The 22147-nt window shown below is 56.2% G+C and overlaps 6 protein-coding genes across 6 annotated transcripts; 2 read left to right on the top strand and 4 right to left on the bottom strand.

Annotated features, from left to right (window-relative positions):
- Positions 1 to 1227: 1227 nt before the first annotated feature.
- Positions 1228 to 4462, bottom strand: INS49_001904 (uncharacterized protein; the record flags this gene model as incomplete). Its single annotated transcript, XM_043162723.1, has 8 exons — positions 1228 to 1593; positions 2920 to 3097; positions 3167 to 3183; positions 3246 to 3276; positions 3323 to 3376; positions 3440 to 3546; positions 3660 to 3828; positions 4005 to 4462. 8 exons carry the CDS (start codon positions 4460 to 4462, stop codon positions 1228 to 1230), a joined length of 1380 nt encoding a protein of 459 aa, XP_043031229.1.
- Positions 4463 to 6900: 2438 nt separating this feature from the next.
- Positions 6901 to 9094, bottom strand: INS49_001903 (uncharacterized protein; the record flags this gene model as incomplete). The annotated part of the gene is made up of 4 exons (XM_043162722.1): positions 6901 to 7850; positions 7980 to 8416; positions 8490 to 8512; positions 8582 to 9094. 4 exons carry the CDS (start codon positions 9092 to 9094, stop codon positions 6901 to 6903), a joined length of 1923 nt encoding a protein of 640 aa, XP_043031228.1.
- Positions 9095 to 12854: 3760 nt separating this feature from the next.
- On the bottom strand, positions 12855 to 15924 carry INS49_001902 (uncharacterized protein; the record flags this gene model as incomplete). The annotated part of the gene is made up of 2 exons (XM_043162721.1): positions 12855 to 12925; positions 13038 to 15924. The coding sequence occupies 2 exons, from the start codon at positions 15922 to 15924 to the stop codon at positions 12855 to 12857; spliced, it is 2958 nt and encodes a 985-aa protein (XP_043031227.1).
- A 1388-nt stretch (positions 15925 to 17312) lies between these two features.
- Positions 17313 to 17635, top strand: INS49_001901 (uncharacterized protein; the record flags this gene model as incomplete). Its single annotated transcript, XM_043162720.1, has 3 exons — positions 17313 to 17325; positions 17390 to 17491; positions 17598 to 17635. The coding sequence occupies 3 exons, from the start codon at positions 17313 to 17315 to the stop codon at positions 17633 to 17635; spliced, it is 153 nt and encodes a 50-aa protein (XP_043031226.1).
- Positions 17636 to 18773: 1138 nt separating this feature from the next.
- Positions 18774 to 19649, top strand: INS49_001900 (uncharacterized protein; the record flags this gene model as incomplete). Its single annotated transcript, XM_043162719.1, has 2 exons — positions 18774 to 18830; positions 18903 to 19649. The coding sequence occupies 2 exons, from the start codon at positions 18774 to 18776 to the stop codon at positions 19647 to 19649; spliced, it is 804 nt and encodes a 267-aa protein (XP_043031225.1).
- A 318-nt stretch (positions 19650 to 19967) lies between these two features.
- On the bottom strand, positions 19968 to 21820 carry INS49_001899 (uncharacterized protein; the record flags this gene model as incomplete). The annotated part of the gene is made up of 3 exons (XM_043162718.1): positions 19968 to 20587; positions 20659 to 21436; positions 21518 to 21820. The coding sequence occupies 3 exons, from the start codon at positions 21818 to 21820 to the stop codon at positions 19968 to 19970; spliced, it is 1701 nt and encodes a 566-aa protein (XP_043031224.1).
- Positions 21821 to 22147: the final 327 nt, after the last annotated feature.

Here is a 22147-nt window from a genome sequence, read left to right as displayed (position 1 = left end):
GGCAGATTGGTGCCAGGCAGGTGAGGGATTGAGAAAAGGTGATGAAATCTGACGCTTCAGGTACTTCCAAGGTTGAGAGATGGTTAGAGAGTCAGTTGCAAGGTACGGGCACAGGAAAGTGTGCTGCCTGCTGAGATAGGAAACAGTGTTGCAGGGGAACACTGTTGCAGTTGAGCTCTGCAGGAACTTCGATCAGTGGGATCATTGAGGGACAAGACTCAGAAGACAAGGCTTTGGAAGGAATCAAAGTGTTCAAGCTACCTATCTAGGCACCCAGTGGGTACACTGCCTCTATTGCTTGAGAAGTCCATGTCAGCTATAAACTTGGGACGCCACCTCAACTGCTAACATTTTTGTGAGGGAGACTCACAAGCCTGCGCCATCAATTCCCCAGCTAATTTTCATACACTGAAGACAAAATAAATCAACCACGATGCTGTATCTTTGTGTGCTTACGTATTCCGTTGTCTAATCAATGTGCTAGAGGGTTCAACCACTCTCTCATTTCTTTTTGGGAAAACACCTAGGTATTGTACACAGAACCAGTTCCACATCATCCATGGGCTACTCATGCTTAGGTAGGGGGTTGGGAAGAGCAAGTCGAGGACTTGATACAGATGAGCGGTAGTGCTGTGAAACACCTCTTTTTGGCTTTTTGAATGCTGAACACTGCCACCTGACTTGGTGCAGTGGTTCATTGGGAGGAATCAGCTGAGCGACGACTTGCTCAATGATGTGGAGGTTTTTAGACTCGAGAGCAAATGGCATTATAGAGTCAAATGGATATCTTCTTCATGCAGAAAATGCAGAACCAACAATTGCTCCATAGAACTCAGTACTTTCAACCTACCTCAGTAAAACTCTTCATTGTGCTCAACGCCTACTGAAGAAGTTGTCTCTTGTGACCACTCTATAATTCAGCATGAAAAAGTCTCATGAAGGCCGTGATCATTACGCTAATCTTGTGACAATGGACTTTCTGCGGCGGGAACCGAAGTGTACAGGTACATATGCAATCACCGTGTGCTAGTGACTTGAGCATTTGAGTACACTCCCCAGGTCCAGCACAATTCCAAGATCTAGGTGTGATTATCAAGTCGGAGCTGTTGGCATCTCAACTTCGTAGTCTAATTAGGACCGCCTCAGACACGACCATGCAACTGAAAAATGTCCTTTCCCATCCATTTGGCTGTTTTCAGGCCACTGTCAGAGCTGAACCCCGTGTGATCAGAGGAGACCATCCTGCTGGTCCAGTCTCTGGCGGCACAGATCATCAGCAGCCTCGTTGTCCTCCCTTCTGATCCAGACGTAGTCAACAGAGCCGAGTTCTGCGACGAGATCGTCCAGATGCGAGGCCCTCTCGATGAGATCTCGATTGATAACTTCAAAACCCCGAGAGTTCAACCATCCGTTATGGCACCACTTGTAGATCCAGTCGTTCATGCATCTGACCGCATACTGGGAGTCTGAGTAGATGGTGACTTGAAGCTCTGGGAATCCACGCAGTGTCTTGTATTTCTCGAGGGCCCACTCCAGCGCCATGATGATGCCTGTGATCTCAGCTCGTTGATTGGTGGGACGCGGCTTGTCATGCTGGCGAGATAGGCTGCGGGTTCGGACGTGTGGTGGCCTTCCGTAAGGGCGCTCGAAGCAGCAAGCGGCTGCTCCGATTGCACTCAGTGTACCGTTGCGTCGGCAGCCGCCGTCAACATTGAAGATCATTCGGTAGACCATGGTGTGCAAGTTGAAAGTGATTACTTCGCGATGGGTCTGGTGAATGAGGGACAAGAGCTGGCCCGCGTTGCGAAGGAATGGACACTTGGTATGTGATACCTGCGATTAAGCCGTCTGGTGAGACTCAAGTCAAGATAAAGACCAATTTCGGTTGCTACTGACCTTGAATAATCCACCGCGACACTCTATGTGGGCAGAGAACGGACTCAATTTCGGCTCCGTGGTGGCAGTGATGATTTTTGAGACGACCGGATGGCGGCAGCCAAATCTCGTTGATAAAACTCAAGTGCTGCCTTGAGTGAAAGTAAAGCAAACGGAGGGGTGATATCATGGGCTGATTATGAAGACACTTGTTACGGTGAATCGGTTTTGGTTTGCTGTGCTGCAGCAACGTGAAACCATACTAGGAGACACAACAAAGTAAACAAGTGTGTTGACAAGAGACAAACAAGTAAGTGTCAGTGTGCCCTCAGCTTGAACCCCTGTCTGTAGGACAGAGCAAATCCTGAAAAAAGAGACCCACTAAGTATCTAGAATAGAGAGGACTTGAGTGGCATAACAGAGCAGGCTACCAGGCAAGGAAACAAGGCAATGCATGAATACCTTCTAGACAAAGACACATGTTTTAGGAGAACAGATTTCATGGATAGAAGATATGCATCATGCAAGGCATGCTTGAAAACATGTGAGATTTATTGCTTCGCTTGTCTTGTACAAAATCTAGCCTAAAAGCCATTTTCTCATAATATTCTTGAAACTCCTCCAAACTCATATTTCCTAGGACTTTCGTTTGGCGAACAAAAGCCAACCAATACTTTGACAACAGGTGAGATCAAGTCCCGGTACCTGCTGCAATCACTCGAATCTGATCTTGAGGAGAAGCAACCTCAAGTAGAATGAATCATGTCCCAAGCAAGAATCCGCAGATACCGCGGCAACTGGGCCATCAGTAGCAACCTTCTTCTCTTCACTTTGCCCTCTTGCCTTTTCCGCATCAACTTGCATCTGATCGTATGGACTCTCCAGACGCCCAGCAGTCCAAGCACGGATCCTTTTCCCGTAAATGTACATGATAGGCCCGCCCAAAGCGAAGGCCGCCATTATCCCACCGTAGATGACAAAATTGGCCATGAAGCCAAGCTGCTCAACCCAGGTTGTCATATCGAAAGATGGTGCAAAACCTACCACGAGACGCAGCGAGGAGACGACCTGGGCGTTGACGTTCTGTATGGCCGTGAACATGGAGTTGATGAGGATTACCCACAGCACGTTCGGGAAGAAGGTCGTCTTGATCATCTCCCAGACAGAACGGGCTGCCAGCCCCCACTCTGTGCGGACGTTGAACATTCCGAAGTTGCTCGTCCTGTTCCGTAATGGAGCTCATCAAGTCCGGAGCGAGTCTCGCCCGGTCCGAGGGCATAAACTTGCTTACCAGCTATTGAAAGTCGACTGCCTCAGTAAGGTATGCAAGTATCATGTTTCGACTTCAATTTCAGGGTGGAAAGACATACCGAGCTCGTCGTCAGACCGAATCCAGCGGGTCTCAGGCCCAAACGCGATTAGAAGGAGCCAAACGAGAATACCACACCCAGCGGTGATGTAGTAAAGATATCTCCAGGAAATGCGGAGAACAACGTAGGGACTAATGAGAACAGCCTGTCAGTCACAACTCTGAACACCCACGGTAGGATACACAACAGCTTACGCGGAAATACCCAAGCTCAATACAAAAAGTCCCTGCGTTGTACCCACCAGAGAGATTGCTCTGTTCCTCTCATGGATGAACATGAAGTCCTGGATTACCAGTGGCACCTATGACCTGGTCAGAAGACTGCCCCCGCTTCTGTTGACATATGAGAAGGTGGCAAGAAACATGATCGCATTTAGCCTGAAGATGGGGAACATGTTCATCTGCAAGTACTCACCAGAGCTTCGACTGCACCGGCACCGAGGCCCTGAAACGCCCCGGCTGCAAGATGGCTATTCAGAGAAGTCGAGTAGCCTGCCCACAGCCCTCCACTCCAGGCCATCGCGCCGGTGGCCAGAAGCACAAGCCGCCTCCCAATGGCGATGGTAAGTGGAACGAGGAAGTACCTTGAATAATCTGAGGTCAGTCTGTCTTTGCAGTCCGTAAGGTGGCCGAAAAGATCTCCAAAAGCTTTGTGTGGCACGCATCTGTGTGACTTCTATACAGCCTCAATAGGACAATAATTTTCCCAAAGACGCGCCAGTCCCAAGTATGGGAGGCACAATCCGAGGACATAACTTACGACGCAATACCGTTGACCATCAGCGGCAAAGACGCCAGCAGCGACACCTTCCACAGAGGCGGGCCACCCATCCCCGACATCAGCGGGCTTCCACCCGGTTCCTGTTTCTGACCGAGGACCTTGGGGTCGACGCCGGCGTACTCGAGGACGAACACGGGCACCATGGCGCCGATGACGTTCTCCGCGGCCAGAGCAAGGGCGCCGAAGAGTGACAGCGCGGCGACGGCCGCCCACTTGCGCCATGGGGGCAGGTTAAGCGGGTCTTTTGGGCTCGGCGTCGGCATGGGCACGAAGCGGATGCTGTCATTTTCGAACAGCTGGGTCGTGCCGACGACGAGGGCCTCGGGCGAGACCTCCTTCTGCACTTGCAGGGGCGACATGGGCGCGTCGTAAAACGATGCCGTCGACGCGGGCGACACCACCCGCGGTGATTCTTCTTCTACCGTGTCGGAGGCCATCGTGTGTCTTTTCTCTCTGTCACCTGTATTGCCGAGGTGTTATGGCTCCTCTGATGTTGTTTGTATGTTGCTGCTACGCCTCGAGTGATCCGTCCCATTTCTGGGACTTTGAGAGACAGCAGCTCAACCATAATATAAGAGAGTGTGAGATACCACGAGAAAGCACGCCACACCATCTTGGCAAATCGACCCCTACACTTGAGGGGATCGGGCACGGAGTATATGGGATGACGGGGTGGTGACAAGTCCGGGAGAAGGTTATGTCTGGATAAGGGGGCCACCTGTTGAAGGTAACTCTTCCTGATAGATAGCAGTGAGAGATACATCCGACAAACTATCAGGGGCTGCATAATATGTGGATTGCGTGAGGCACTCATAACGCTAGATGGCGTTGACAGTGCGTGCCATGATCGGAACTCAGTCCTGCACCGACGGGCATAGTATTTTATTGATCGCGTCCAAGCTGTGTTCCAGCAATGCTCAAGCCACGCTCAAGCCAAGAGTGGCTAGTCTCCTCGGTATTCAGGGAGATGAAGCGTGAAGTGTGGGTATTTAACCGCATACCCAGGTAGCGGACGGACGATAGGTTACGGAGTATATGGCTACACAATAATAAGTCATAGCAATTCCACTACAACCCTGTCATGGACCGGGATCAGTCTCGAAAAGCTCAGCAGGCACCGCTATGTAACAACTCAGAGGGAGACCAGCCAGTAAGACCACGATAGGCCCTTTCGTCGGCCAAAGCTCGCCACTCTGCGTCTTCGTACAGTCATAACGGAGGAATATCCAATCACATATGCGTAACTTGCAGCCTTATTTGCCCCCATGCAAGAAGGAGAATCTCTTATTCCGGTTGAAAAAAGCCACTTGGAAAAAGACGGCTGAACTGAGGACTCGATTGACACTGGAAGAGACTCCCAAAAATTCCCGAAGGATGAATTGAGGTTGAAGGATGGGGAAAGGAGAAGGTCGGCCGTTAACATCTGATCTTGTGCGGAGGACTAATGAAGTATAGGGTAGCTTGTGTGAGTGTCGACAAAGTACTTTTGATACATGTCAATGAGCCAATCGTTGTATCGCGGCATTTGATTTAAGACTCGGAAGTCTGGGTGGATCATCCAAAGTCCCAACTCTAGACGATCTTGTGACAATTTCCGTCGAGCCCATCCAGGACGAACAGAACAAAAGACAGGAAGCGTTCGGAGTAACCACTGCCAAACCCCAGGGCCATCCCAGACCCAGCTCAAAGGGATGAGATGCGCCAAGGTTGGGGTCGGTGCTTGACCCTTCTAGAAGCCGGGGAAGAAGGCCACGGAAGACGCCAGCCCATCATCTTCTATCCGGTCTCCCGTCTGCATTCAACTTTTGATTGCCCTTTTAAAGGTTCTCACTGGAAATGAGCAATTCCTGTTTTCCCACATGAACGAGGTGGCTAGAGAGGGGGATGACTGACATCCTGGCACGTGTAGTTAGCTTTACCGAGTTCCGGAGACGCGCACCATGGCAATAAACGTCTCGTGTTGAACTCAAGCCCGAGTCTTTGAATCGCATCACAAACCAGTCGTGCAAGACTTGTTCAGAACTTGTATCAGCCGTCCGAACAATTGGCAGTGTTGCCCCCGCCTCCTGAAGATCAGGAACGCGCCATTCGGGACCGGCCAAACGGGACACAAGCAGCGACCCTCGGACCTTTCACTAAATTGGTGGCACGGACGAATTCAAGTGACGTATCTCGGTCTCCTGAGTTGTTCGCTTATCGAGCACCCTCGGATCTCGAGCGAGACCTCGGCCGTTGTTATTATTTGGTGATGCTGACGGATTTAGTAGCCAGCCTCCCGCGCACAGACAGGCCCTGGTGATTCCAATCTCGTGTTATTAGACTGCCCTCGCCACCCACTCGAAACCATGCCAGGAGATGGACGCCGTGAAAAGAAGACCGCCCAATTCCCGATGCAACCGTCCGCCACCCTCCGCGAAAGATCCTTCCCATCCAAGAAAACAGGTGGAAGCGAGACAGGTATATCGCAAATCGCTAGACAAAGTAAAGATGAGACAAGCAAATGCTAAGATGCCACTTCCAATTGTCCCCAGAGATGACCGAGTAGATGAACAAGTAAATTGTAACAGATCCAAGGAAAAATAAATAACGACTCGATGCGTGCAGGACATCTCCCGAACAGTCCGGTCAGCACTTGAACGCGGCCTGTGTCCTTTCTTTCTCTATCAGCGAAATCGATATTTGGTGGCAAACGGATATTGATCACGTCGTGAAATGTTTGACGAACCATGCCTGGAAAGTGCCGGTTCCCAGTCAAATCGGTGGCGTAAGCTGTGGGTGTAATTGATTTCGGTCGTCAGTCCCCGCTCGTTAGTCTCGTGGCATCGGGTCATGCGTCGACTTCATCGTCGAAGGTTATAATGCGATAGTCGTTTCTTCAGTCCCCCCCTCGCTTCTCGTCCTCCTCTTTGACCACAGCTAAGCCATCGTCCTCAGGACCTGGGCCGTCGATGCAGGGCGGTGCCTCGGCCGGCCAAGCTGGGACGGGTATCGGGGCAAATTTGGTACCTTTCTCCTTCTCTTTCGTGACCCGTAGTATTTCGATGGCGAGTTCCCACCGCCTGACCAACCGCTCCCTGCGATCCTTGAACACCTTCGTCAGAGCGTCCTCCTCATTGGCGAGCTCCGCGACGAGGTCCTCCATCTCCTGATCACGCTTCTCCCGCTGCTTCTGAAGTTCGGCTTCCTGACGCTCGAGCAGTTCCTCCATGCGCTTGGCCTGACGATCCCGGAGCACATTGATCTTTGCCTGATGCAACCTAGCCATGCCCTCGAGTGCGTTATGTTGCTGTCCTAACTCCCGCAGGTGCCTCTCGGTGATGACACGCGGGGGCATGTCGCTGCCGGATCCGCCTATCGACGACCGGCCTAAGGCCTTGCAGTATGCCTCCATGTGTTTGACGCGGATGCGCACGCTCTTCTCTGCCTGTTCCAGCGACGCACGGAGTTCGATCTCAGCGGCAATTTGGCGCTCCTCGAGGTGTTGCTCGGTCTTTGCGTGACGCTCCTTCATCTTGTCGATTTGATCCGAGTACTTCTCATTGAGCTTGTGTTTTCGCTCTTCATGCCGCGTCCACATGATCCACTTAGTCTTCCTTTCAAACGTTCGAAACCGCCATTTCTCCTCCTCCTGCTCCTCTTTCAACTTCTTGAACTCCTCACAGGCCTGTGTCCTCGTCTCTGCCTGCTGGCGCTCCACCTCTGCCGCAGCAGCCGCAGCTTCCTGGGCCGCCTTCTCAGCCTCGAGCTCTGCTTCTCGTGCGGCCTCTTCCATCCTTCGCCGCTCAAGCTCCTCCTCGCCGTTGCAAAAGTTCGGGCACCCTACGGCTGGATCCCACACAGCACCGCATATGTAGCAAAACTGAGCCTTGCACCGGCATGTCATGTGCGTGCAACCCTGCGTGAGTTCTACCAGCGTGCGGCACTTATAACACCTTCTCCAGCCAGACTTCTCACCCATTCGCAGCACTTGGTCCAGCTCATGATCGTTGGGGCAGTCCTGCCCCACGGGATGTGCATCCCTCTTGCACCAGATACACACTCTGGTCCGGCATTCCCGGCAGACCACGTCGAAGGGGTGCTTGGGGTCGATGCGGCTCCGTGGTGGAATGAACTCGTTGCAACATGGATTGGGACAGAAGATTCGGGCCTCCCAGGGCGTGCTGTACTGCTGCACAGCCTTGAGGAATAGTTGCTGTTCGTCGCGGGTCAGAAGACTTCGTATCGTTATGGCTGGGATGGGTTGTGTGCAGCATCGGGGCGGCATCTTGGACTCGTCGGTCGTGGACTGCTCGATCATTATCCGCAGGCAGTTTCCGCAGTAGGTGTGGCCGCACGGCAGGGTCTGGAGATCATTTTGCTTGTTGAAGTCGTCACGACAGCATATGCAGGATCTGGTAGGGAAATGTCAGTATTGCCATCCAAATTGGATCTCGACTTCGCTGCAAAGGTCGATTCTGCACCTACAGAGTGGTACTTGGCGCAGTAGACTGTCTCTTCCACCGCACTTTCGCCTTCAAACCGTTTTTTATACTAATATAACTTTTCCTCGTGCTCACGCTGAATAGGCTTGGGGCGTTGTCGGTAGGCGTAGGTGGTCGTTTGAGGATTTTTGGCTGGCATAAGTTGGGTTCCAACTGCGCCAGGTATTTGTCGTACGTCGAGAAGTTAAGGCTTCGCGACCTTGCCCTCGAACTTGGGAGAGGAGGTGCACTATCGCGTTGTGCTGCACCGGTATCCGGCCGCGATGGTGGATTTGACGTCATGGCGGTGCCTGTGGTCTTGTCTGAGCCGGAGGAGGTGTTGCGAGCATGAGTGGAAGACAGGGTGGCGTCGGACTCGGGGCCAGGGCTGCTGGTGTCTCCCGTTGGCGAGGGCGGGGCCTGAATGGATATACCCAGGGCGGCTGCCCTGGTGGTTAAGTCTTGCTCGATGTTTTGCTCGGTCTCGACGGAGCGCAGGACCTCGACGAGGTACGAGAGATCGTTAAGCTCGTCTGGGGCGTTATCTATGATAGGGTCGGCCGGACTTGCATTGTGGGCAGTAGGCAGCAATGTTGCAAGCGAACCCATTGTCTTGAGGTGCCGGTGACGGGTTCGCCTGCGGTTGTCTCTGCTGGACGACCTTGTTGCAGGAGGGCAAAGGCAAGAGGATGAGCAGTGACCTCGGTGGGTGGCCGACAGGAAGTCGAGCCTCTAGTATAAGGTGCCGAGATGCTCAAGACGGGATGAAGGAAAGCGTGGCGGTCAGACGCGCCCCCTTCATCGACGGTCCATGATCCAGTGACAGTTCAGGATGGCGTCGGCCGTTGCCCCTTTGCGGTAGGAGGATGCGGCCAGTGCAAGTGCGGGTTCAAGTTCGGGGGGTGGGGGAAGGGGGTCGGTGCGGTTGAAGATCGGGCGGGCAACGGGCGAGGCTATGGAGAGTTAGGAATTCAGGTCCAAGTTGAATGACGCGACTCTTGTCACATATAGCAAGAGCAGAAAGTTAGGCGGACTAGACGCAAACACACACACGTACTCACACGCACACACACCACACACTAGTAGACAGATGAGTGGCCGGCGGGGTCGGAGCTGTCCCTGTGTGAGTGGTTGTTTCTGCCTCTGTGCTTGTGTGTGTGCTCCTGCTAGTGCGTCTGCTCGTGTCTATGTCTCACGAACTGGTGCAGGGTTGGGGTCGCTGTGCAACGCTGACTGATAGGTTCGAGGCCAGTCATGCATATGATATGACATGGGAGGATGTTGGGAGGATAGAGCGGGTGGTTGTGCAAGCAAAAGAGGAGGAGAAGGGGGACAAAAAAAAGGAATTGAGTACCAAGCAGGAAGAGGCGGAATGTAGACTGCAGAGCCAGTCTCCGAGCCGGCCCCGTATTTCGATAGATAGCAGTCTGGCAAGTGGAAATCAAGAATCATGCACACCACTGCCAGGGAGGCGGGACTACACGGCGGGGGACCTGGTCGGAGGAAAAGAAGACTGAGGTGGACCGGAGTGGGCGGGCGGCTTGCTGGTGGAGAAGGAAATCGTCAGGTCGATCAAGGTTGACGAGCGAGGCAGGCTCCTCTGCTCCTGCGGTGGGCCAGTGCCAACGGATGGTTGATGGGTGATCGGATCGGATGGGGAGGGAAAGAGATGTGGTGGCAGACTATGGGGTAAATGTGGGCTGGCGAAGCGCCTCATTTCGACTTGCGTAGGGAACAGTCAGTGGTCGAGTCGGCGCCGGTGAGTGGACAGGTAGGGGCATGTATTTGGGTGTTCCAGCATCTACAAGCAAGGAGACCTAGGTAGATGCATGATACCGTATCTAGGTACCGTGTAGACAGACCGTTTGCTCGGACGCTGCCGCCCTGCGAATTCCATCTCTTGTCCCTTCTTCTTGTCCCTGCATCGTCTCGTCCTGTCTCGTCGTGACTGCAGTTTGGGGTGGAGGGAGTGCAACTGCTCTGGGGTGCAGGTGCAATAGGAAGTGCGACTGCGACGGCGACTGGCACGGCAACTGCCACTGCAAGCGCCTGATGACGGGCTGCAACTTCAGCCTGCACTTGAGCGGAACCGGCCAGTGTGAGCCGGCGGGAGCTTAAGCTTGAGCCGTGCTGGCTTGCGGGTGGTATTGTGGTGTGTGTGGCAGGTGCAGGGCAGGGCAGGTGCGGGTGGTGCAGGGCGGCAACTGGGTGGGTGCGTGCCAGGTGGGTATTTCCCTTTCCAACCCTGCAGTCAGTCAACTGGGTATCTGCGTGCGCACCCTACTATCTACAGGATACACACATACAGAATCATACGTCTTGCGTGCCTGTGCTCTCTGCAGGTCGACTGCCTTCCCTCCCTGCCTCCCTCGTCACACAATTTATTAGATACCTGCCTCGCAGATCTACTGCGCTCGATCTCAACGGTCGACCCTCCACCGGGCCATTGAGGCCATGAGGCTGTGGCTTGTCGTCTGATGATGGATGCGATGAACACAGCAGCATCGCCCGTGCCCGGCAATTCCAGCAGGCGAGGCCCTCACTTGCAGGCTGCCGATGCAGTGCCACCGCACACCTGCTTGACCTGTCGTATTGGTCCCCAGCCTGCACATTCATATTGAACGTCCATGTGGTAGTCATCCAAGTGCCGCGTGTATAATCATGACTTGACCTCTCAGCACAGACTGCGCCTCTGTCGTTAATTTCTCGACCCAAGACTATCACCGACTCGCTAGTCCCTTGACTTTCTGCTGTGGGCTTCGGACATGACGGCCAACAAAGTCTCCGTGGGCCATCGCCGACCATGATACCCTCCAGCTGCCAGCCCACGCGCGCGTGCATGCCCACTGGCCACGCCTCGCCTGTCCGGCATACCTGCATTATTAGCACAGCCAAGGCCACCGTCTTGGTCTGTCATGCCAGTCCATCGAATTTCATCATCTCACCTGGACAAGGACATCCCGTCTCGCGACCTCCTAGAATGTGCAGTGGGCTGTTTGTCGTTTCACCCTGCACACACCGCCCTGCACTGATGACTGATGACTGATGTCTGCTTACTGTACTGTGTGTACCATCCCTTGTGGCCCTCAGCGACATTTCATCTGCATCCCATCCTTCTGTCAAAGGCATGAACAACTTGCCGCCATCCGCCCAGAAAACGGGAAAGACCCCGAACCAAGGCCCCAGTCTCCCTGTCTTCCAGCCCTATCTGCCCTCCCGCCGGTGGGGACGAAAGCTGCGGTGAATTGAGCCCTCCGGGATGCTGTTCATGCGTCTCTCTGCTAAGGGGCCCCAGCCGCTCTAGCCGAAAACGAAATCCGCCATGACCCATACATGATCAGGGTGTCCACTGCGGGCAGTCTTTTTTTTGTCCAAGGGCAATATTCTGTCGGCGATTAGTGAATCAAAATGACTGGCACTTTCTTCCCTTCCGACAGGGCTACAAGGGCCAGAAAAAATCCAAAACATCGATTTCATCCAGACGCCTCTCGAGACAGACCGCGGCCTCGCCGAAAACCTTTAACCCCAGAAGCCAAGCCGACATCTAAGGTGGCATCCGGGTGTGTCTCAAGAAACTATCCATCGTCACGTCAAGTACGATAAGGTCTCAGGGCGCCGAGCACATTTCAAAGCTGCACCCAGCCGTCCCATCTTTTGAGACAAGGATTGCTCATTCCAGGTCGACCTGAATCTGGCCGTTCTAGAAAAGTTCCAGAAGGGGACGCGAAGACCGTCCGCTGCCTGACGCCCAATACATGTGCCTTGGCGAATCGGGACTTGCTGATTTTTGAGCAGGGGATCGGGGGTGGGAAGCGTGGGTTGCTTTGCCGCTCTTCTGCTGTACCACGCGAAACGTCTCGAACTAGGCTACTTGCTGTTGTGCCAACGACTAACGAGACACGTCTTCAGTTCGCATTTGCGTTGTTTATCGGTTCTAATGAGGTTGTTAAAGCCCGAACGTTGAACCGTCCAAGTTTCCCCTAGCCATGCGTTCTTGCGGACAATGAGGAACAAACCAGCGCCCAGATGTTGAATACACATTACACCCATCGATTCTTCGCCCCCAGCACGCTAATTTGTATACCGCCCTGGCAATGTTGTTAAAACAAGGAACGCCCTCATCGTGTATCTATGCTGTAGTAACAGCCGCCATGCCCAGATCTTTGGGGGTATCGATATGATTGTGTTGAAATGTTCAGACCGTGACACGACCTTCGAGTTGAAGTCGAATGGAACGCCGAGTCCAATGCTCTAACCCCTTCCTTTTCCTTTCATCCCTTTGCTCCATCTGTCCTGAACGTATACATTCTCTCCTCTAGGCGTTGAAGCATCCGTTCTTGTCCCCACCTGCTTCTGTCCCGTACCTGCTTTACTGCACCGACCCACCAGTGGTGTCCTCAACCGGAGGGCACGTGCAGAACAGGTTCAGGTCTCCGTAGGCTGTTATTAAGTCGCGTCAGCAAAAAATCCAAAGGACTCAATGTAATGCTAATTGCTGAAGACAGGGGGAAAGGAAAAGAGAAAAAAAAAAAGGGGGGGGGGCAGAACTTACTATCATCAACCCTTCCGACGCTAGGCCAGAACTTCTTCTCCCGCAGCCAGGGCAGCGGGTACACGGCCTGCTCCCGGGTGTACGGCCTGTCCCACTCGCCGCCGACAATGTCCTGGACCGGGTGGGGCGCCATCTTGAGCACGTTGCCCTCGCGGGGCATGCGGCCCTCCTCGACGGCGCGGATCTCCTCCCTGATGCTGACGAGGGCGTCGACGAAGCGGTCGAGCTCCTCCTTGCTCTCGCTCTCGGTCGGCTCGATCATGAGCGTGTTGGCGACGGGCCAGCTCATGGTGGGCGCGTGGAAGCCGTAGTCCTGCAGGCGCTTGGCGATGTCGATGGCCTCGACGCCCGACGACGCAGCGAACGGCCGCGTGTCCAGGATGAACTCGTGCGCGCACCGCCCGTGCTCGTTGGTGTACAGGATCTCGTAGTGCGGCCGCAGCCGGCTGAGCAGGTAGTTGGCGTTGAGCAGCGTCACCTGCGTCGCCTTCTTGAGGCCCTCGGACCCCATCAGCATGTTGTACGCCCAGCTGATGGGCAGGATCGAGGCGCTGCCGTACGGGGCGCTGCTGATCAGGCCCTTGGACTGCGTCGTGATCACGCCCGTCGGCGCAAGGTGCGGGATCAGGTGCTCCTTGACGCAGATGGGGCCCACGCCGGGCCCGCCGCCGCCGTGCGGGATGCAGAACGTCTTGTGCAGGTTGAGGTGGCACACGTCGGCGCCGATCTCGCCCGGCGAGCACAGCCCGATCTGCGCGTTCATGTTGGCGCCGTCCATGTACACCTGTCCGCCGTACGAGTGCACCGTCTCGCACACCTTGCGGATCGCCGGCTCGAACACGCCGAACGTCGACGGGTACGTGACCATTATGGCGCCCAGCTGGTCCTTGTGCTGCTCGCACTTGGCCTGCAGGTCCGCCACGTCCAGGTTGCCCGTCTTGGTGTCGCACTTGATCGGCACCACGCGCATGCCGGCCATCGCCGCCGACGCCGGGTTGGTTCCGTGCGCCGACACGGGGATCAAGCAGATGTCGCGCTTCTTGTCGCCGTTGGACTCGTGGTACTTGCGGATGGCGCGGAGCCCGGCAAACTCGCCCTGTGCGCCAGAGTTGGGCTGCAGCGAGACGCCGTCCATGGCGGTGATGCTGGTGAGCTGATCCTCGAGGGATGCGATCATCTTCAGGTAGCCCTTGACCGTGTCCCTGGGGGCGAAGGGGTGGACGTTGGAAAATCCGGGCTTCGTGATGAGGGCCATCTCTGTGGAGCCGTTCAGCTTCATGGTACAAGATCCCAGGGGGATCATGGAGTGGACGAGGGAAAGGTCCTTGGATTGCAATTGGTAGATGTATCGCAGAATCTCGGTCTCAGAGTGATGCGTGTTGAAGATGGGGTGAGTCAGGTACTCGGACTGGCGCTTGAAAGCCCCTGGAATCTCGACTGTGTTGTAGTGCTGCTCGGCGAGAGACGATACATCCTTTGTCCCGCTGAGAAGGGAGAGTAAGGTAGCAAGCTCGTCATACGTGGTGGACTCATCGATGCTGATGCCGATCTTGGTTGAATCAAGACGGCGAAGATGAAGGCCGCGCTCCTCAGCCTCACGCAGCAGGTCTGCAGCCGCGGACTCTGCGCTCTGGCCAGGCTTGTGAATCACAAATGTGTCGAAAATGGGGCCCTCAGTGAGCACCTCCCAGCCGGAGGTGGAGGCGACGTCCCTGGCCAGCTGAGCATCCCTAGTTATCTTCTCGGCAATGGCCCTCAGACCCTCGGGCCCATGGTAGATCGCGTATAACGCGCTCATGTTGGCGAGCAGTGCCTGAGCAGTGCAGACGTTGCTGGTCGCCTTGTCTCTTCGGATGTGCTGCTCACGAGTCTGCAGCGCCAGCCTGAGTGCCTTTCCGCCCAGCCGGTCCTTGGATACTCCAATGAGACGACCTGGCATCTTCCTCTTGTGCTTCTCAGTCACCGCAAAGAATGCCGCATGTGGACCACCGAAGCCCATGGGAACGCCCAGCCTCTGGGCGCTGCCAAAGGCGATGTCAGCGCCCCATTCTCCCGGTGGCGTGAGCAAGGTCAGTGCGAGCAGATCAGTAGCCGCAGCAAGGAGGGCTCCCTTCTTGTGGACAGAGTCGGCCAATTGTCGGAAATCCTTGGCCTGGCCCAGTGTGTCAGGGTATTGGACCATCACACCCACAAGGTCGTCGCCGAGCTCCTCCAGTCGCCCGGCGAATTTCTCAGACAAGACATCGGCCTGTTCGATCTTGACCCCGAAGCCTCCAGCACGGCCCTCCATGACGGCCAAAGTCTGAGGGTGCAGCTGATCAGAGACGATGTAGGTCTTGCCTGACCGTTTCGCCCTCGACGACGACAGGCTGTTTATGGAAAGGGTCAGAGCCTCTGCAGCCGCAGTTCCCTCGTCCAACAGACTGGCATTGGAGATTGGCAAAGCCGTGAGATCGGACACCAAGGTCTGGTAGTTCAGCAGAGACTCCAGTCGCCCCTGGCTGATCTCAGGCTGGTAGGGGGTGTAGCTCGTGTACCAGGCCGGGTTCTCCAAAACGTTGCGCTTGATGACCTCGGGAACAAGGGTGCCATAGTAGCCGGCGCCGATGAAGCTCTTGCCAACCTTGATCTCGTCCCTCTGGAGGGCATCAACCATGCTCAGGACCTCGGATTCGGGCAGCGCCTCCGTGACAGCCGCCTCGGTGGGCTTGACATCCTGCTCATACCTCGACTTGGGGAAAAGCTGCCGAGTCGACAGGATGTCAGGCGGAATGACCTGGGCGACGAAGTCATCGATATTCTTCACGGGAGGATCCAGGACCTTGAGCATCTCCTGGGCCGAGGCGTCATCGGGGCCGATGTGCCGGCGAGGAAAGGTGTCAAGCATAGCATACTCGGATCTACTGAAGGTCGACTTGTCCCTGATGAACGTCTTGCTCCCAGCTAGGCCACCGACGGAGCAGGATCGACAGACCCATGGCCGTTGAGCATTGGCGGCAATGCGGAGGCTGAGAGAGGATGCTGCTGCCCTTGGCCCGGTGGCCCGACTCAAACGGCCGAGTTGCCGAGAGACAGCAAAGCCATTGGCGGCCATGATTCCTGGGAGAAGTAGATCCGACCGTGGAGAAAGCCTTCCTCGGGTTGAGCGTGGAATTGAGATCAGGAATTGACCTGGGGATTGAATCCCATGCAAATTGCTTTCGGCGGCCGACGGTGGTCCCCTGGTAAGCGAGACAGATAATACCGGCGGTTGTGATTGACGGTGGTGACCCTAGTATGCCATGGATTCGCCACTAAGTAGGACCGGCCAGCAACTAGAGAGATGCTCGGGTGTGAGAGACTAGGAAGCCGTGTCTAAGCGTCAGGAAACGTAATAAATAGGGCAAGGGGGAGGGGAGCGGAATAGGACTGGCTGGGGGTGACAAATAAGGACAGGACGAACGCGAGTTATGTTTGCTATGTTTAATATGTAGCCGGCCACCACGCAAGAGAAGGTACGGTGAGGATGGGAGGGCAAGGGAGGAACCGGGGGGATTTTATCTATCTAGTCTGGTCTACATTCTCCCTTGCCATCCATCAACACCGGGCCCTGTCATCCATCGTCTACCATCCCGTCTCCATGGCCGTGCCAGGGGCTGCAGAGAGAAAGGCTGCACCTGTGCCTGTGCCACGGCTCCGGGATCAGTGCTGCTGCCCTGATAACGGCTCGAGATTGTGCTTGCTTCTGGGGTAATAGGAATAATGAGCCGGCGCTGATTGTCAGTCGGGACGGCCAGGGCATGAGTCGCCAATCCGTTCTCGCAGTCCCATCCTGTTGCCGTGTTACACAATTGTCCAATGTGGTACTTTGCGGGCAGACATGGCCGTGCTGCGTGACCGTGATCGGCTTGCTGCCCGTGCCTCGCCTCTGCCCCAGGTTCGTGCTCATTGCATGCTTGACGTCCTCCCGCTCCGGCTACGGTCGGGAGACATGCCCGAGCGTGGAGCACTGGGAGCCACACCTGGTCATCAGACACCTACCAACTGGTACCTCGATCCTGTACCCAGGAACCCTGCCCCAGTTGCCCCGGTCCGTTGGTCGAGTCTTATCGGCTTCTCTCCCGCCTTATCAAAGCTCTCTCCTAAAACTTTGTCGGCCATCCAACAAAACCGTTCATCACATGCGTCATTGCTTCTGCACCCACTCCAGCAGCACCTTCTGCGAGATCCAGACCAAGACAACTTCCGCCAGCCCTCCCCGCGGTCACCTGCAGTAGAAAGCAAGACACAGTCAAGATGTTCGGAGGAAGTATGTGCGCCTCCAATTGCCCTCTCTCCCAACAGCCCAGCATGCTAATCATCTCGCGTCTCAGTGGGAATGCCGCAGCTGTCGGCCGAGGAGCTCAGGGCTGCCGAGGCTGAGGCTTCTTACACCGTCCAGCAGGTCGTCGCAACGGCTGTTGCTCTGTATCTCTGTACGTTTTTGGTCTCTCCCACAACTGTGGCGCTGCGAAGCACGCACATCCATCAGCGCCCGTCGCCTGTGGTTGTCGGACAGTTGCTGACCTCTTGTCCGCCCAGCCCCCTTCGCCGTCGACGCCATCTGGAAGATCTTCTGAGCACAGGCGACCGGGACAACTCTTCATACGACTCTCTCCTGCATCAACTTGGGCATACGTGTACAATATTGGATTGGCGATATCATGGATCTTTGGCGGGCATGGCGGCGTACTCTCCTCACAGGCATGCATTCGGTATCAGCACGTGGACGGTGGCCTAAGACATTCGGCTTGGGCGATGCGTGGCATCCGGTGTATCATACGGACAAGCTCCTTACGAAACGAAAGAATTAGAACAACAGCACTCGCATTTCATCCGCTGATGACCAACTTGACCGTGTTGGCTTCGGGTGGACGTTGACGTCGGACATGTCGGCGACTCAATCGCTTGCACTGCCGGAGGCTATGGTGTCTGAGGCTGAAATGTCTCTAGAATATGCCCTCAGTCAGGAATCTTGATACAACAGATCCCGGACCTCCGTGGTACAGAGCACCTCAGCAGCGTATCGAGAGACTGCTAAGAATGTGGCGCAGGAGTCCCGATACGAGAGACAATCCCGCAGGGCCATGTCTCATTGGATCTACTCGGATCGCGTTGCACATTCGTCCAGACGTACCAAGATGCATGGTTAGCCGATCAGCAAGTATTGAGCCGGTTGTGGGTGTTGGCCAAGCTATCATTCGGATCAATCAGTCAATCGGCCCATGTTTGGCATCCGACACCCGGGCCACGGTGTGGGATTCAGCTCGCAAGGTAGAGAGGAAGATGAGATGATGCTTCAGCTGATATCGAAGAGATCCGTGAAAGTCCCACGCACATGTAGAAACCGACGACAGGTCTCACAAAGAAATGGCATCTTGTGAAATGTGACCCAGTCGTCATCTTGGCGTTGTGCGGGCTTTGGGCAGCGGCCCGTATTAATGCAAATTGGTCTGGTGTAAAATCGGGCCTCTCCAACTGGAATTGTTTCAAAGCGCACTGGCGACCGAGAGGTGCGCAGGCCGCCTGCTGCGCCACTAAAACAGCCAAGCTGGACGACATCCCATCAGTCCGGCGCTCCTTCCCGTCTCGCTTCGCCTGACCTCCATCTTCCACTTCCACTTCCTCCTCTCGACCACTGCTCAAAGATTCAATCTTCAATCAGCAACCCACCTAAGTGCGAACCTATCTTAATTCCACATCGATAAACCCGCCACCATGGCTGCACGCCAAAAGATCATCGAGACCAACCGGTCGCTCCGCACCATCAAGAATGTAAGCAAGCCGTCGCTCGATTTCCCCCTGCCTGCAGCGTCTGCAATCGGCCCATGCTAACGTCCATCGCAGGAACTGGAGGCTCTCCTCGAGAAGGGCGCCATTAGCGACGAAGCCTACGAGTCTATCCACGCCGCCCTCCCTTCCGAGTCGCCTCTCTCCAGCGCACCCGCCCCAGCGGCGCCGGCGCCCGTGCCCCGTGTCGTCTCCCCACCCACCAACGGCATGGCCGCCATGAACATCCACCAGCAGCAGCCCCCGTCCTACAACCAGACCACAGCCGCCGCGCCCCCGGCCCTGCCCACCCGCAACCAGCCGACCCCGGCGCCCTCCAAGCCGGTGATCGCGCACGCCCGGGCCCTGTACAGGTACCAGGCCTCGGACGCCCGCGACTGCTCCTTCGAGAAGGACGACCGCATCGCCGTGTACGAGTACATGAACGCCGACTGGTGGATGGGCCGCAACGAGCGCACCGGCCAGGAGGGCATCTTCCCCAAGACCTACGTCGAGCCCACCGGTCCCGCCGGCCCGCCTCCTTCGCACTCGCCCTACCCCAACGAGAAGGCCGGCTTCAACGGCTACGCGGCACCCGCACAGCCCACCTACGGCGGATACCCGCCTCCGGCGCCCGCGCAGCAGAACCCTTACAACAACAACGTGCCCCCCATGGCTGTGGCTGAGAGCAGCGGGCAGCCCGCCCAGGAGGGTGATGGCAAGGGCAAGGAGATGGGCAAGAAGTTCGGCAAGAAGCTGGGTAACGCGGCCATCTTTGGTGCGGGTGCTACCATCGGTAGCAACATTGTGAACTCGATTTTCTAAGCCGGATGAGCTCGTGGTTAGGGAAGAAGACCACCGTTGCTACAGGGGTTTCCATATTGAGTTTTGCATTGAGCCGGATATTCATCATGCTCAAGTCGGCGCTATGGAGTTCATCGACGGAAGGAGGCCAGAGATCATGGTCCACATCCTACCTAGGTAGTGCAAAGGGGATTTCGCACCCGGTGAGACGGGCAGCATAGAAATCATAATGACAATTATTCTTTTGTTTGGGTCCTACGAACAGTCTACATCCGCACTACCACTCTTGGGGATGTGCTTTACAACACCTATATAAACCAATACATCCTGTCCAACCTTTTAAGACACGACGAACTTGCTCTTGTCAACGACGTATAGGTCAACATACTCGTCGACGGGGGTGCTCTCCAGCTTCTTGCCGTCCAGGCCGAGGTCGAGCAGCTGCTTGACCCTGTCGGCGCCGTAGTGCGGCTCGAGGTGGCGCTTGTACTTGGCCAGGATCTCGGGCTTGGCCTCGTCGCGGCGCAGGCGGTGGCCGAGGGGCGCCTCGACGGCGACCTCCTCGAGCACGGTGCCGTCGTTGAGCTCGACGGTCAGCGCGTTGGAGATGGTGCGCAGGTCCGGGTTGTGGTAGTCGCGCGTGTACTGCGGGTCCTCGACGCACTTGATCTTCTGCCGCAGCGACTCGACCAGCGGGGACGTGGCCGCCTCGGACCCGTCCGTGTAGTCGGTCGCCTCGAGCCGCCCGAACGTCAGCATCACCGCGCACATGTACTGCACGCAGTGGTCGCGGTCCGCGAAGTTGTCCATCGGCTTGAACTGCTTGTCGATGATGCGCACGCACGCCTCGTGCGTGCGGTTCGTCACCGCCTTGATGTCCGCCGCCGACTTTCCGGCGGCCTTGAGCTGGTTGTGGATCTTTTGCGAGGCCTCGATGGCGGTCTGGGAGTGGAACTCGGCTGAGAGGCGGTGGGTGTTAGTGTCGAGACTCATGTGGTAGGTTTGTGTCTGGAGGTGCGGTATAGCTTACCCGGGTACGACACCTTGAACAGCACGTTCTCCATGACATAGCTGCCATAGGGGCGCTGGAACTCAAACTTCTTGCCCTTGAACAGCACGTCGTAGAAGCCCCAGACCGGGGCCGACAGCACGGTGGGGACGCCGGACTCGCCCTTCTGGACCTTGAGCACGAGGTTGACGGCCCTCTGGCAGGCGTCACCAGCGGCCCAGGACTTGCGGGACATGGTGTTGGGGGTGTGGCGGTAGGTGCGCAGGCTCTGGCCGTCGACCCAGGCCTGGGTGATGGCGTCGGCGGTCTGCTTCTCGCTGAGTCCCAGCATGCCGGACACGACGGCGGTGCTGGCGACCTTGACGAGGACGACGTGGTCCAGGCCGACCTTGTTGAAGGAGTTCTCCAGGGCCAGGCAGCCCTGGATCTCGTGGGCCTTGATCATGCCCTCGAGGACGTCCTTGATGGTGAAGATCTTGCCGCCGGCCAGGTTCCCGCCGGCCTTGTTGGTACGATTGACCCAGTCGGCGACGGCCAGGATGGCGCCCAGGTTGTCGGAGGGGTGGCCCCACTCGGCAGCGAGCCAGCAGTCATTGTAGTCGAGCCAGCGGATCATGGCGCCGATGTTGAAGGCGCCATTGACAGGGTCGAGCTGGAAGGGCGTGCCGAAAACCTTGGTGCCGTTGGGCACGACGGTGCCTGGCACAATGGGACCGAGAAGCTTGTTGCACTCCCTGAAGCGCAGGCCCTCCAGGCCGCAGCCGATAGTGTCGAGGAAGACATACCTAGCTGTGTCGAACTGTGGTGAAGAAAACGGTCGCGGTTAGTCTCGGGTTGCGGGGTAACGAACAAGGGCGGAGAGAGTTGGGGATGGATTTACAGCAAGCTCCGAGTCGACCTTGTAGCTGTGGATGTAGTTGGCAATGTCCTTGATCTCTGGGTCGTAGCCCACGCCCTCAGAGGGCTTGGGGGGTGCGGCGGCGGCAGACTTGAGCGAGGCCATTGTGTGGAAGCTTGAGGCGGTTGAGGCTTTGGAGAGGAATCGAGGGGCGGTGGTCAGGGCCGAGGTTCGCGATGCTCCACCGAGGACTGACTTGGCCGACGCTGACCGGGCAGCCGGCGACGATGTGAAGGTCTTCTGGAGCCGCAACGACTTGGAAAGGGCGCGATTGACGGCGGACATGGTGTTTTCACCTCTCAGAGAAAAGTCCTAGGCCTTGCTACAGACCAATTGGTGGGGACAGCGGTCGGAATCGTGAAGGAATTTGGAGGAGGAGCAATTGGGGTCGGGGAAAGAAAACAACACAGAGCTTCGTCGGCTTAACGGTGACCAGCTCCTAGCCGATCCCTGCCACCGTCCTGCCTGTCCCGAGCTCTACCGCCTACCACGAGCAACCAGACCAGAACAAGGAGCAAGCAGATGTCATTGTGATCCAGCTTGGCGGGGCACCAGTCCCCCCTGCCAGTCAGCCTGCGTGCCGCTTCTCCGGCTGGCTATGAGCCTCCAGGC

Source organism: Diaporthe citri (assembly GCF_014595645.1).
Source record: "Diaporthe citri strain NFHF-8-4 chromosome Unknown scaffold_1, whole genome shotgun sequence".
Lineage (NCBI taxonomy): Eukaryota > Fungi > Ascomycota > Sordariomycetes > Diaporthales > Diaporthaceae > Diaporthe > Diaporthe citri.
Note: the sequence above shows the minus strand (reverse complement) of the source record. Positions and strands in the feature narration are given on the sequence as shown.